Genomic DNA, 13,191 nt, shown 5'->3' with positions numbered 1-13,191 from the left:
TTTTTTTAACTTAAGTTGGGTAATGAGTGCCCAACACAAATATCCAAACAACCCAAAATATATGTGGGTTTTTATTACCCAACCCAAAATTAACCAAATACCTAACTTACCCAACTCAACCTCTCAAATTAGTGGATGGACTGTTGGGTTTTGGGCATAATTGCCAAGTCTACTCCCCACGCCTAAGATGAACTTAAGACAAATACTACACTATTATGCTTACCAATAGGAGTTTCATTGTCAAATACCGTCACGGGGAATTGTGGATTTTTTTCCTTTCTATTTTTTTTCCTTCTTCACGTTTGGAGGGAAACATTTGCAAAGGATGCACTTTCAATGAATCTAAGAAAAACACTCCTCCAAGTGAACTTGTCCAAATAACAGGGGTCGAAAGGTATCATCATTAAATTTCAAGGAGTCATTATGTAATTAAACTTAGACATTTTCCCAATCACAACAGCTGGAACCCCACCAACTGAAGTGGGGCCGCCCCGTGCTCCGAAATGTCTAATCTCTCCCGTTTCCACGCCTAAACAAATCCAGCAGCCACAACCACCGGCGAGGCATCCCCCACCGTCCGAAGCCGCCGGCTTGCCACCTTTCCCGGGATGTCACGGTTCCAATCCAATCGGCGGCTGGAAAAAGACCAGCCAATTTACGATGACGACAACGAAGACACCGCATCCCCTGAAACCCGAGACAACGGCCACTCAAACGGAGGAATCCAAAATAACACCCTTTTCAGTAAAGATTATGTCAACGTGCGTTCTCGATCATATCTCATGAAGATTCTCAGCAAACAAGGTAATAATTTGCAGTCTTTTAATCTCGACGCGATTCTAATTTGACGATTGTCGTTTTATAGTGCTTTAGGGAAATTGTATCGAAAAAACTTTAAATTTGAAGCCTTGGATATCTTGATGTTATTCATCATTAGTTAACCATGGTGTTATTGTGTATCTATTTGTTCTTCAATTAACCAGGGACTGCTTCTGCTCCCTCTAATCAAATTCAGTTGGATTTTTTTTGAATGTACTCAGTTTTTTTGCTTATCTTTTTTCTTTTTAGTAGCAAATATCAACATGTCATCATTGATCATTTAGTTGAGTGTATTTGTGTAATATTAAGATGGATCTAAGCGAAATATATAATTTTGAAAAGGAGGAATTGAGAACTCCCTTTTGTGACTCTTACCAGGCGCATGAGTTTTGCGCATTTATTTTTTCGTGCGCTCAAGTGTGCAAGTGCGTTTTTTTTTTCTTTTTAATCCATTCTATTTTGTTGCTCTGATTCAAGATGTTCGTGGTCTTTTGTATGATTTTCTGATTGTGGTGACTGTTTGCCTTTCTTCTTTTGATATTTGTGTTACAATTGTCAAGTACTATAACAAACCTACTTCGAAAATGGTGTTCTAGAGTTTTTCTAACAGCCGTGTTGAGCTATCTTTTTTTTTCATGTTGGTACTCTACATATGATGGTCCTGCTTGATGTGCTCTTTGAGTGTTTCCTTTGGACCTCTGGTTTGTAGTGTGTTAGGCTGAAAGTTGTTGTTGCTCGTCAGGGGTTATTTGTACTCAGTTTTGTGTTAACCAGTTAGCTGAAATGTTCTTCCTAGAACGCTAAGTTTTCTCGGACTTTTGATGTCACAGGTGACAGTAAAGTTCTCTTTGCAGATAAAGTTTTGAAATTTACTGGTTCAGGGAAGATGAAGCATCGTATACTTTTGATTACTGATTTTGCAATATATGTAGTAGACCCAGACTGTGATGCACTTAAAAGGCGGATTGCACTAGCAGCTGTTGAGAAGCTGAGTTTGAGTGAACTGGGTGATAACTTTTTTGCTATAATTATCCCAACAGAGTATGATATACTTATGGCTAGTACTCGAAAGGCAGAGATTGTAAATGCCCTGGTAGAAGCTACCAAAAGTGCATCTGACTATGAACTGGATGTGCTTCACTCTAACAGGTAATGGACAGCCTATGTTCTGGCCGCAGTTTCTCATGTTCTTTCTGCTTTGTGGTTGTTGATCACACAACTACTATTCATTTAAGGTTGCAGCAATGGTTTACTCAGCTCCTTTAGCGAACAATTATACATCCTTACTAACTTTCATATCTTCATATGCTGTAAAGCTGCAATCCTGCTTCTTGTCTCTTAGAGAAATAACTTCCACTTTTGACAACTCCTCGTAATGTTTTTGAACTGCTGAGACGGTATATACTCTGTTTTATATGTGGTCGAAATTACTGCTTCGAGTAAGAGGTACAAGATCTGGTATTTTCTTTTGGGTATTCTAGGTAACTCATATGCTTAAATTTTATATTTTTTATTTGTAAGCTGGGATTCTTGATTTATTCTGTCAAAAGTGTTTCTTTTAACGTTTAAGCATGGTGCATAACATACTATAAATCATTAGCACAATAATTTAGCCTCTCTTTATCTTGGTTATAATTTATCATTACTTTGTTTGAGCTAACTGACAGCATAATAAAAGTCTCTTTTTTGTTGATATCATTGGATAACTGAAGTTTGATCTGGCAGGTTTGAGTACAATGCGGCTGCGGACCTGGTGAAGGTAGTTCAGTTTGAAGAAGTGGAAGGTGGGTTAAATATTCAGAGTTACTTCAGTAGTTTGTAGCTGTAGTTTCTTTTTTATAAGATTGATGTGATCCTAAAACCTTTTTTACTTGGTTCCAAATTTCAGGTGGTGTTAAAACAAGAATTGGGAGGAAATGAATGGCAATTTTGTTTTCCATCGAGATATGTGCAAATTAGTTGATTTGGTTGCTGCGCATCTGCTTTGCAATTATACCAGTTTGTTCAGTGTAAAGGTGACTGATTCTTTTACCATGCCGAGCTGACCTTGGCAGTTCATTCCCAGACGAGACATTGTGAAGTTAATTTTTTACATGGATGTAATATTTGTGAATGCTGATACAAGTATCTCGGATGGTGTTAATATGTGATTGTTTAGTGCGTTTTGTGCTTTGAGTTTAGGGTGTGAGCTTATTTGTAATTTGAAAGAAATCAGACCTTGTATTCCAGATTAGTAGGAAAACATCACACGAAACTTTCGTAGTTTATGCTTCCTATGTTGCTCAAGGGTTTCTTAGTCAAGAATGTTCTTACGATGTCATTGGCAAGAAATTTTTCTCGGCTTCATCTTCCAGTTGTCCATTCGTATTTGTTCGGATAGATTTTGTTTTCTTTCTAACTTTGTCCTAGAGAATGGTATCACTTGCATGAAAGGTCGCATGAGGTGAGACGGATTATTGTAAAAGAAACACAAGAAGGTTTTAAAAACAAGAATGGTATATATCACTTGATGGCTCATCACCTCATGGAGCGTGTAAAATATAATATAAACACATTTTAATCACCTTTTAATCTTATATATATCATATCAAAAAGTACTATAATAATTTTTTCAAAAAATTATCTCAAATAATTTACTATCCAAGCACACTTATAATCTTCTTTTTCGTAACCTCATTTGTATATACTTATAGATGCTTGTAACTTGATGTGCGAAAGTAACCAAGCAATCGCCCTTCTTTTTACATGGTATGTCAACTTAATTTTTTTTTTATTTATATTTATGAAAATTTTGTGTTACAATCTACTTCAATCAGTGGGGGTGCGAGCTTGAAATTAGACGATGGCAAAAGTTTGTAGATGGTCACATAGAAGTTGGGAATCTCTAGTTAGCAAGTGTAATCGATATTCAATTTAGGGGCTACAAGAAAAGTGTGCTAGATTCCTTTGCTTGAAAGTAGGCTAGATTCTTCTGCTCATGTACATATTAGCTTGAAGGGCTTCATTTTGTACTAGCATGCATATACTAAGAAACTAGGCGACTTCCTAGATTTGCTTTACAGTCTATATAGCATTCCAACCTGCATTGTCTTTTCCGGTGGCACTTGAAGTGCCGAAACTGATGACCTGCAGTTCTTTTGAAGAAAACTGTACAAATACTCTATGGTGAAACGGGCAAGCCATCCATCGTTCTCATTTGCAGCAAGAATTGTCCTGCCCATGACAAAAACAGTTTCATTTTCTGAGGCAGAATGAAGTTTTCGTTGTTCGGCTGTAGTGTCTTCATTTCCTCGTAGCTTAGCCACAATTTCTCGAGTGCAACCACCACCTTCCATATTTAGCGAGTCCTTGTATCCTAGCTGAACCAAACACCTATAAACTCCTTCAACTCCCAACTTTCCCACAACGAAACGTTCCTCTGGTAGGACAGTTTTGATGGGAAGAGTTCTAATGGTAACTACCACCATTATCTCACGAACTGAATTAGTGTGCTGAATATAATGCCGGATAATTGGTGGAATACCATCGACAAGGTCCGTAAAAAAGAAGCAAATTCCTGGCGTTCTAAAGATACAAGTGCTTGATAGCTTCTGGTTTAACTCACCAATGCTCATCTTTCCTTCTTCTTCATAAACGCTCTTCTTACTCCTTCCATACGTCCAAGACAGCATCACAGTCCCAAGGATAGCTGAGATAGCAAATGGCACCCATCCTCCTTGTGGAATTTTGTTAAGCATGGACGTCATGAAGATGCCCTCAATTATTACGTATGGTACGAGAAAACCTAGGACTAGAAGTATATTGGAGTTCCAGATGACGAGCATAACTAACGAGGTCAAAAGAGTTGTTATGAGCATGACCCAGATGACAACCACACCTGCAATGTGTATAGATAGAAGCCAACAGAACTTCATTTTTTTTTTTAAATTACCCTAGTTAATTTGTGTGTGTGTATATATATATATATATGTAAGTACGGTCATCATCGACAGTAATTGAGGGAAGGGAAGGTTGGCTTACCGTAGGCATTTGCTAGTGCAACGCCACCTTTAAATCCAATGACAAGACCAACACAGAGAATCATTAGGGCGTAGTTAACTTCTGGGGAGTAAACTTGCCCTTCATGCTTGGAAGAAGTGTGAACCATTTTGACTCGAGGAAAACAGCCGAGGGTCAGTGACTGCTTCACGATAGAAAAGCTTGCAGATATCATGGACTGGCTAGCAACAACGGCGGCTAGTGTGGAGATAACAAACATAGGCCAGTATACTGGGCGCGGAAGGCAACTGTAGTAGGCGTTATTGATTTTCTCTGGATACTTGATTAGGTAAGCCGTTTCACCAGCGTAGGTGATGATTAATGCTGGATAAACAACGAATGAGAAAGCCCACTGCACAAAACAACGAATGAGCTAAGTTGCCTTGCCATCAAGTAGCCAAATAACTATGATTGCCAGAAATTAGACGAATAAATACTTACCAAAAAATTCATTCATCACAAAAGTATACAGTAAAAATAATAGTATGATCATGCATTAATTTGTACAGCGTTCTAACTTTTTATTAACTCTAAATATGCCTGTGACGCAATATGCATATGTATATTCTTTGGGTTCACGAGTAAACACGTCTTATTTGTATTTTCTCCTTCCGATGGAAATGCAATCATGGATGGTTCTGTGATTCCTCACCTGAATTGCTTGCTTGTTGAAGTGACCCAGATCAGCAAACATGGCCTCGGCTCCTGTCCCAATCAATATATGAAATTCAAGTGAACCTTTTGTAGTTCAAGTGAAGCTTTACTGGCAGATCCTTTTCAGAGTTTTTTGCTTTCAAATTCATTAAATTCGGAAGTAGAAAATCCTTAAAACTTTTCCAGAAAATTCTAGGACAGTACCTGTTATGCCCAAGAATACAGCACCAAGGAGATTCCATAAAGTTTTGGCATTTCTTGAACTGAACAGCACTATGTAGTGAGGGCATGGTTCAAAGTCGCGGTTGCGGTCGCGGTCGCGGCTTGGAACGTTCCACATCGGTCTCGGCATATCGGTCACGGTCTCGGTGAGACGCAAATTTTAAAGAATTTAATATTTTAAAAATTGTTAATAATATAAAAAAAGTATGCTAAACAAAAATAATAAAAAAATAGCCAAAGAAATGGCCGAATCAATCCGTTGCGGTGTAACTCGGCTGATTTCTCGTCTTGACTCGGGATAACTCGGAGTGACTCGGCCGAGTCAATCCGTCGCGGTGACGTCTCGGCCGATTTCTCGGCGAGATGAGTATCTCGGTCTCGATTCGTCGCGGTCTCGTCTCGGACTAGGCCGAGACGGTGACGACTCGGCCGAGTCGTCTCGGTCTCGGCCGAGTCTTCGAACCATGAGTGAGGGGACACAGCCTTGAGAATGGACGGATAATATTTGAAAATGTTGTAAATTCCGATGGAAGCATTGGTAGCCAGCCAGAGTAGCATGATTGGAGAGAAGGTGAAGCTGACTTTGCTTGTTCCGCAGCGTTGGAAGAGGAAGAGTGGTATCAAAACAGCAACGGACGTGAGCACAACATGGTCTGCGGCAGTTAAAAAAGGGAAAATTCTGCAGTTAATATGAGTATCCTGGGACTGCTTTACTCTCAAGAAGATAAACTTCAATCAAGAAGTACGTACCTTGGGTAATCTTTGGAGAGAGGGATTGGACACCTTGAACCGCTGATAGTACTGCCCATAAAAAGGGGAAAAAAGAGCTTGAAAAAAAAAGAAGAAACAAAAAGCAAAGACCCCGAACAAATTGTAAACCCTGATTTTTTTGGACCCAAGATGCTGTTTATTGTTAGTTCAAAAGTCGCACGAGGAGCATTTCAAATACTGCTATGAATTTCTTACGGAGCAACAATACATTTTGTTTTGCAAGAGATTGTTTTGAAACGCTGACTGCCAAGATATGTATTTGTTCCTTCGAATGGTTCGGAGGCAGAAATTACCACAAGTAGCTGGAGTCAGTGCTCCATCCCCAATGACCATGCAAGTTCCAAGCAAAACAATTACAGTAATAAAATTCTGAGCTCTGATACTTCTCTCTATGAATTCCTTGGTCTTGGAACGTAGAGGACTGGCGCGGTTAGAAAACCTCATGCTTTCATCAGTGCTCCACCTTGTATTTCGAATTGTAAGCTTGGTCCGGAAATTTATATGTCGACGGAGATAGGAATATAAAGCGAAAGTACCACCTTCACCATGATCGTCGGCATGAATGACGATGAAAACATATTTGATCCAAACTATGATAGTCAAACTCCAAAACATAAGGCTGAAGGTCCCCAGTAGATCTTCTGCAGTAACGTTTGTCAAGTTTGTAGCGGAAAACACGTTGACAGGAGAGGTAGCAAGGTCTCCATACACAACTCCAAGTGATTGGTAAGCCAACAACAATGTCTGCACCGCTGGATATTCCTGATCACATCATATGATAGTTAAAAAAAATTGTGTTTAGATGTTAAAAAGTACGTAGCCTGACACTTAGTTTAGAGTTGAGTGTACATGCCGCCATGCCGGTCGTGTGTTTAATCTATGGACTGAAGAAAGGCAACATATACATGTGACTGAACAACCTAAGATGAGAAATGGCAATCGACCAAGCATATATGGTATATATAGACCTTGGGCTCGTTTGGCGTCGGGGGAGACTTGAAAACTCGACTAAAGCTCAGGGTTCTGTCCACGGCAGATGATAGTTCAATAATGTTTCCAGCACCAGGTGGGCGAAAACCGACCGCGTCCTCTCCAGTGCCACCATTTTCAAGATCGTCTTCTAGCACGGAGCTGTTAGCGACTTTGCCTTCCATGCTTGTAGTATTATTTTGTAGAGCGGCCTCCAACCTGACAATTAATTGGCTATATATAGTGAGTGCTTCGGAATTTGCAATCGAACTTCGAAGTTGGCTTTGGTACCTTGTGAATGAAAATACAGAATGATGTGCGGGAATCTATTTAAAAGCTAGCATTGCCTCCACAACAGATCCCACATTAAAAAATAATTATTGGTTTCATATAAATGGATCGTAGATTAAATAATCCAATCCGTTTAAATTCATATAATAAGCGGTTATATATATGTGGATTGGATCCAAATGAATGAATGAATGATGTATACTCAATTGTTCATTTAAAATCTATTTAACTAACACAAAGTTAATTTCTTTAACTAACAGGCAGCTTAAAATGACACTCCTAGGATGAGTTCTGACGACTCAATTGGAATACCCCGGCCCGATTGAGAAGAAACCTTCGGCCGGGTGAGTGGAAAGAGCTGAACGACGTCTTGGACTCTGGGAATATAGCAGCACAGCATATAAGAAACATCAGTACTACCAAAACGTGCTGGGTTTGCTTATTACTTTTTTAAATGGATTTAGACAGATTATGCGGGTCATCATCCACTTTAAAAACGTCAAACCAATTGGTTTTACTTGGAGGATGCCCATTAACGTCCATCTCAATTTTTTTAGTAATCCAAAACCAATTAAGTGAGTGAGGTGGGCATCGATGTTTAGACGGATACAGATGGAAGTGCATGCTCCACCATGCCCGCTGAGAATCGCTCTTTTGTCGGTAAGTACTACTTTGTGCTAAAAAGATAATTTATTTGGGTCATTTTTAACGCTAAGATTCATGGTTCCACCTACGGACTGAGACAAGAAAAATAATTAAATTCTCCAAGTGAGGAGGCGGTCCACAGGAGTTGTGGTGCTACAAAATGTTAAAAAACATGGAAATAGGAAGGAGATCATAAAAAGAGTGATCTACCCTGCTGTCCTACTTGCTACGCTAACCTACATTACTGTACTCTATGAATCTTTTTAAAAAGAAAAAAGCACTATGCTTGTGATGGATACATAAGGCCAGGAGAGGAGAGTATCCATCTAATACTCGTTCAATACGCTTTACCATCTCTCCTCGTTCTCACTCATTGTTCAAAGTACGGGTAGGCACGGGTCGGGTACCCCTCCCATTCATCATTTGGCTGATCCGATCCGCACCTTGCGAGTCAGCTATTTTCTGACCCTTACCCGCCCCGCATATCAGCGGGTATCCGATTATAGGATACTCGTTAAGATAGGGTCGGATCAGCGGGTACCCGTCCCGTCCCATTTATCATTTAATTTTTTTTTTAAAAAAATGATTTATACCAATTTAATTTTATATTTTACACATTCATCTAAGATTTAATAATTTTTTTTTCTAAACAAAAGTTTCCACCAAGAAACAAGCATGTGAAGAGAATATAAGATAAAGGAAAAAAATTAAAAGAATTCAAAATCAATAAAAGTTTGAAATAAGTAGCACAATTATTAATATATATGTTCCACATTAATTAAACTTTTTTCTATAAAATATACGATCATGGCCTCTACAAATGAATCTTGTAAATAAACTATAGTCTCTCATATTTGTAATGCAATTTGTTCAATAAAATTACTTATTTAGTTCTAACTTATCATTTTATAGTGTGTGTATAAAAATAAAAAATATATATATGCGGGGCGGATCGAGTACTCACGGGTTTTTAATTATGTGACCCTAATCCGTCCCGCATCTTAGTGGGTACCCGACCCTCTTTTGACCCGATCAAATAATAAAAATCGAATATCCTAATTTTCGGATCGAATCGGATCGGAAATGACAGATTTTCGGGTTAGCAGGTAATTTTGCCCACCCCTAGTTCAATGACTTGGAACCGTAGGATTGTGCTTAATTTTGCAGAAGACAAAGTTGGCAACTTAAATTATTAGTGCTGCCGTGAAGGACATCGAACAAAAGTAATTGGATAGAATCATAGAGCGAACCAAGCCGATCATCAAATTAATTAGATAGAATCGTTGAGTGAACAAGATTAATTAGAAAGAATCGTAGAGTGAAGCTGAAGGATGGCGCAGGTTTCCTTAAATTTCATAGTGCATCCCAACTTGTAAAAACTTTCCAGGAGGGATTTTAAGTGAAGTGAGTGCTGATCTGCAGTTCTTCTGCAGGAATCTGTACAAGTAATCTATCACCAAATGAGAAAGCCATCCATTGCTCTCCTTCGATTTGAGAATAGTCCGACCAGCCACGAACACCACGCCTTTCTTCAAAGCTTTTCCAAGCTTTTCTGCCTCTTCCTCCGTTTCAGCAGTGTCGCGGAGTTTTGCCACAATGGAAGCAACAATGTCATCTTCTTCCAAGCTCTGCAAATCCTTGTAACCGAACTGAATCAAACACCTGTATACCCCATCTATTCCCAATCTTCCCACGTCAAGACGCTCCTCTGCAAGGACTGTTTTGATTGGTAGGGTCCTTATTGTGATGATCACGGTAATTTCACGAAGAGAGTTTGTGCTCTGAATATAATGGCGAACGATGGGCGGAATCCCATTGACAAGGTCGGTGCAGAAGAGACAAATACCAGGGGGACGATAGAGATCATTACTCGACAGCATGCTCGTGAATTCCGTTAGGCTCAGCTTCCTTTCTGCATCAAATGAGGTCTTTTTGCTCCTCCCGCTAGTCCACGACAGCATGATCACCAGGAAGAAACCGGAGATTGCAAATGGCACCCATCCACCTTGAGGGATTTTGTTGAGCAAGGAAGTCATGAATGCGCCCTCGATGAATATGAATGGAATGAAAAATGCAAGGATGAGAGGAAACTTTGTATCCCAAATGACCAACATCACCAGCGTCACCAAACATGTAGTTATTATCATCACCCATATGACAGCCACACCTGCAGTTGATTAGGCCAAGATTGATTAATATCCAACATATATACAATTATTCACTCGAGTCGAACTTCATATAGTTGAAAAAGGCGGTTTAATTACCATATGCGTTTCCTATCTCAACCCCTTGTTTGAATCTCAAGACGAGAGCAATACAAATGATCATCAGGATGTAGTTGATTTCTGGGGAGTAAATTTGCCCCGCATGTTTGGGGGATGTCTGCTTTATGTTAACCCGGGGGAAGCAACCTAAAGCCAAAGATTGCTTAACAATAGAAAATGAGGCCGATATCATAGATTGGCTGGCAATTGTTGCGGCCAAGGTTGCTAACACGAACATCGGCCAGTAAACTGTCTTAGGAATGGAGCTGTAGAAAGCGTTGGTCAAGGCATCGGGATGCTTAGACAAGAAAGCTACCTCACCAGCATAACACAGCACCAGAGATGGATAGACAAAGAAGGAGAAAGCCAGCTGCAAAAGCATTATTGTGATTGGTTAACTAAACTTGCAAACATTTGTTATGGGCTGCTCGATGCAGAGTAATGAGCATTTAAACTTTGTAATGGCAAACACCTGAATGGCTCTCTTATTAAAGTGGCCCAAATCAGCAAACATGGCTTCTCCTCCTGTTGTGCACAAGAAAACGGCGCCTAAAACCTCCCAGCCAGATTTGCCTTGTTTTCCAAAGAACTTGAAAATGTAGTGAGGTGATAAACCACGGAGGACAGCAGGATTATAGGCGACAATATTGTAAATGCCAATGAAAACATTCGCAGCAAACCACAAAAACATGATCGGGGAGAATGAGAACCCGACTTTGCTCGTCCCACATGACTGGAAAAGGAATAGAGCCAACAGTATCACAACCGCCATGAACACAACATACCCTGACCAAACATCACTCATTTGTATAATTTTGGTAGTTTCATTATTAATCAAATACCATGATATGCAGATGAACAAAAATGTACCTGTTGTTATCTTTGAGGAAAGTGTTTGAATTCCCGCAAGAGCCGAAAGAACTGTACGGAAAGATTATTAATCGTGGAAGGAATGTTTTAAGTGCCATAGAAACATACCGTTAATGAAAGAGAATTTCAACCGTTAATGATTGGAGTATTATCATTCATTACTACGAATGTTGGGTTTATGATCGATTGCTTACCACTGGTGGCCGGTGTCAAGGCGCCATCACCGATCACCATCGAGGTACCCAAAAGTACAACGAACGTGAGGAGATTCTGTGCTGCGCGACTGTTTTCAATGAATTGTTTGGTCTTAGACTGTATTGCACTCCCTTGGGTGTAAAAACTCATGTTTGCATCAGATTGTAATCTTGTGCTTTGGATGGTCAGTTTGCTTCGGAAGTTTATATGCCTGCACAGATAAGAATACAGAGCAAAAGTTCCACCTTCGCCATGATCATCAGCCCGAAGGACAATGAAGACGTATTTGATCAACGGGATTATGGTCAAGGTCCAAAAGACGAGACTGAGGATTCCGATCATGTCTTCTTCCGTAGGTTTGTCGAGCCGAACAGATGACAACACGTAGAGAGGTGAAGTGCCAATGTCTCCGTAGACCACTCCAAGAGATTGATACGCTAACAACAATGTTTGCACCAACGTGTATTCCTGAGACGTCAAACACCAGCATTTTGTCTGAATTAGTAACCATAAATTCAACTGTGGGATCGATGGAAATTAGAAGGACTCTCCCATCGTTGCGTTCTGTGATCATAAAATACAAGATGATTGTCACTAGTCCAACAGATTTTATGATGATCAACAATTGAAACAAATTAATTACTTTTCGCCGACGCAGCGAAGGCTGATATTTCTTTGCGAGAATCAGGTCCCCATGGAAGGATCCCTTGGTACTCGTTTCATTTGGCCCTTCAGAGTCCTTGTTGTTGCCGGCATCGCTACCCTGCATTTCGAGATCTTCCGCCATGACTTGAATATTTGTTGCGAAGATCAAATGAAAGAATATTAAACGAAAGAATTCCTCCTCGTGTGGCTCATTGCCACCGCCAGCAAGAATTCTTTCGAAACGAGCGCCTATGAGCTAGTAGTAATAATCTAACAATTAAAACTCGACAGTCTTTAGAATCAGGCTGTTCAATTCTTGGGTCATGAATCGTTTTGCCAGCAGAGGAGGCACTATAGCAATGCTCCACCGGTAATGGAATTAAGGGTAGCGAAAAATAGGATGGTCTTGTAATACATTCCCAAAATAACATCCGTTTGAAACTTTGACAGGAAGAACCAGCGAGAAGTTTGCATTTTTTGTTTTCTAATTTTAATCCTTCACAAGAAAAAAGAAAAAGAATGGAAAGAGCTCAAGTTAGACTATTGATATGCATGTCCAAATGTAAAGAATCCCTCTACAATTATGGCTTCCCCTCTGCCCAACAGTATATTCGAGCTGTTTCACTTGCCGTAAATTAGACTATTGATACGAGATTTTCCACAAATTACGGCAAGAGTTAGACTATTGTGTAATGTTCCCAAAAAACATGCACGAGGTTAACTAACACTTGCAATTTAATTTTTTGCGACAAGTTCCAAGCAGAAGCACTTGGCTCTAGAATTATCAATTCTACAGTATTGTTTGTTG

The 13,191-nt window shown here is 39.7% G+C and overlaps 3 protein-coding genes across 4 annotated transcripts; 1 reads left to right on the top strand and 2 right to left on the bottom strand.

Moving 5' to 3' along the window:
- Positions 1–462: 462 nt before the first annotated feature.
- On the top strand, positions 463–3,165 carry LOC113729966 (uncharacterized). Of its 2 annotated transcripts, none has more exons than XM_027254340.2 (4): positions 463–804; positions 1,755–1,968; positions 2,545–2,603; positions 2,708–3,165. In XM_027254340.2, the coding sequence occupies exons 1-4, from the start codon at positions 609–611 to the stop codon at positions 2,737–2,739; spliced, it is 501 nt and encodes a 166-aa protein (XP_027110141.1). In that variant the 5' UTR covers positions 463–608; the 3' UTR covers positions 2,740–3,165. The 2 variants fall into 2 exon arrangements, with proteins under 2 accessions (XP_027110141.1, XP_027110140.1); XM_027254339.1 differs by having other exon boundaries at positions 464–804; positions 1,650–1,968.
- Positions 3,166–3,740: 575 nt separating this feature from the next.
- LOC113731240 (potassium transporter 26-like) lies at positions 3,741–8,004 on the bottom strand. Its single transcript, XM_027256389.2, has 8 exons — positions 7,473–8,004; positions 6,798–7,266; positions 6,484–6,534; positions 6,209–6,386; positions 5,716–5,798; positions 5,510–5,562; positions 4,840–5,209; positions 3,741–4,696 (listed from the first exon to the last, which is right to left on the bottom strand). The coding sequence occupies exons 1-8, from the start codon at positions 7,656–7,658 to the stop codon at positions 3,876–3,878; spliced, it is 2,211 nt and encodes a 736-aa protein (XP_027112190.2). The 5' UTR covers positions 7,659–8,004; the 3' UTR covers positions 3,741–3,875.
- A 1,724-nt stretch (positions 8,005–9,728) lies between these two features.
- Positions 9,729–12,525, bottom strand: LOC113733397 (potassium transporter 26). The gene is made up of 6 exons (XM_027259768.1): positions 12,382–12,525; positions 11,738–12,206; positions 11,544–11,594; positions 11,146–11,459; positions 10,674–11,043; positions 9,729–10,576 (listed from the first exon to the last, which is right to left on the bottom strand). Exons 1-6 carry the CDS (start codon positions 12,523–12,525, stop codon positions 9,756–9,758), a joined length of 2,169 nt encoding a protein of 722 aa, XP_027115569.1. The 3' UTR covers positions 9,729–9,755.
- Positions 12,526–13,191: the final 666 nt, after the last annotated feature.

The sequence above is a fragment of the Coffea arabica genome, chromosome 2e (assembly GCF_036785885.1).
Source record: "Coffea arabica cultivar ET-39 chromosome 2e, Coffea Arabica ET-39 HiFi, whole genome shotgun sequence".
Lineage (NCBI taxonomy): Eukaryota > Viridiplantae > Streptophyta > Magnoliopsida > Gentianales > Rubiaceae > Coffea > Coffea arabica.
This window is presented reverse-complemented; position numbering and strand designations above follow the sequence as displayed.

Excerpts from the sequence above, each read along its gene's own strand:
- LOC113729966 (XM_027254339.1), top strand. The coding sequence starts at position 609 with ATGTCACGGTTCCAATCCAATCGGCGGCTGGAAAAAGACCAGCCAATT. Across the intron at positions 805-1,649 it reads GAAGATTCTCAGCAAACAAG|GTGACAGTAAAGTTCTCTTT; the intron begins GTAATAATTTGC and ends TTGATGTCACAG. Across the intron at positions 2,604-2,707 it reads TCAGTTTGAAGAAGTGGAAG|GTGGTGTTAAAACAAGAATT; the intron begins GTGGGTTAAATA and ends TCCAAATTTCAG.
- LOC113731240 (XM_027256389.2), bottom strand. The coding sequence starts at position 7,658 with ATGGAAGGCAAAGTCGCTAACAGCTCCGTGCTAGAAGACGATCTTGAA. Across the intron at positions 5,799-6,208 it reads TCCATTCTCAAGGCTGTGTC|CCCTCACTACATAGTGCTGT; the intron begins CCCTCACTCATG and ends CTTTGAACCATG. Across the intron at positions 5,563-5,715 it reads TGTATTCTTGGGCATAACAG|GAGCCGAGGCCATGTTTGCT; the intron begins GTACTGTCCTAG and ends TGATTGGGACAG.
- LOC113733397 (XM_027259768.1), bottom strand. The coding sequence starts at position 12,525 with ATGGCGGAAGATCTCGAAATGCAGGGTAGCGATGCCGGCAACAACAAG. Across the intron at positions 11,595-11,737 it reads CTTGACACCGGCCACCAGTG|TTCTTTCGGCTCTTGCGGGA; the intron begins GTAAGCAATCGA and ends CTTTCCGTACAG. Across the intron at positions 11,044-11,145 it reads TTAATAAGAGAGCCATTCAG|CTGGCTTTCTCCTTCTTTGT; the intron begins GTGTTTGCCATT and ends ATGCTTTTGCAG.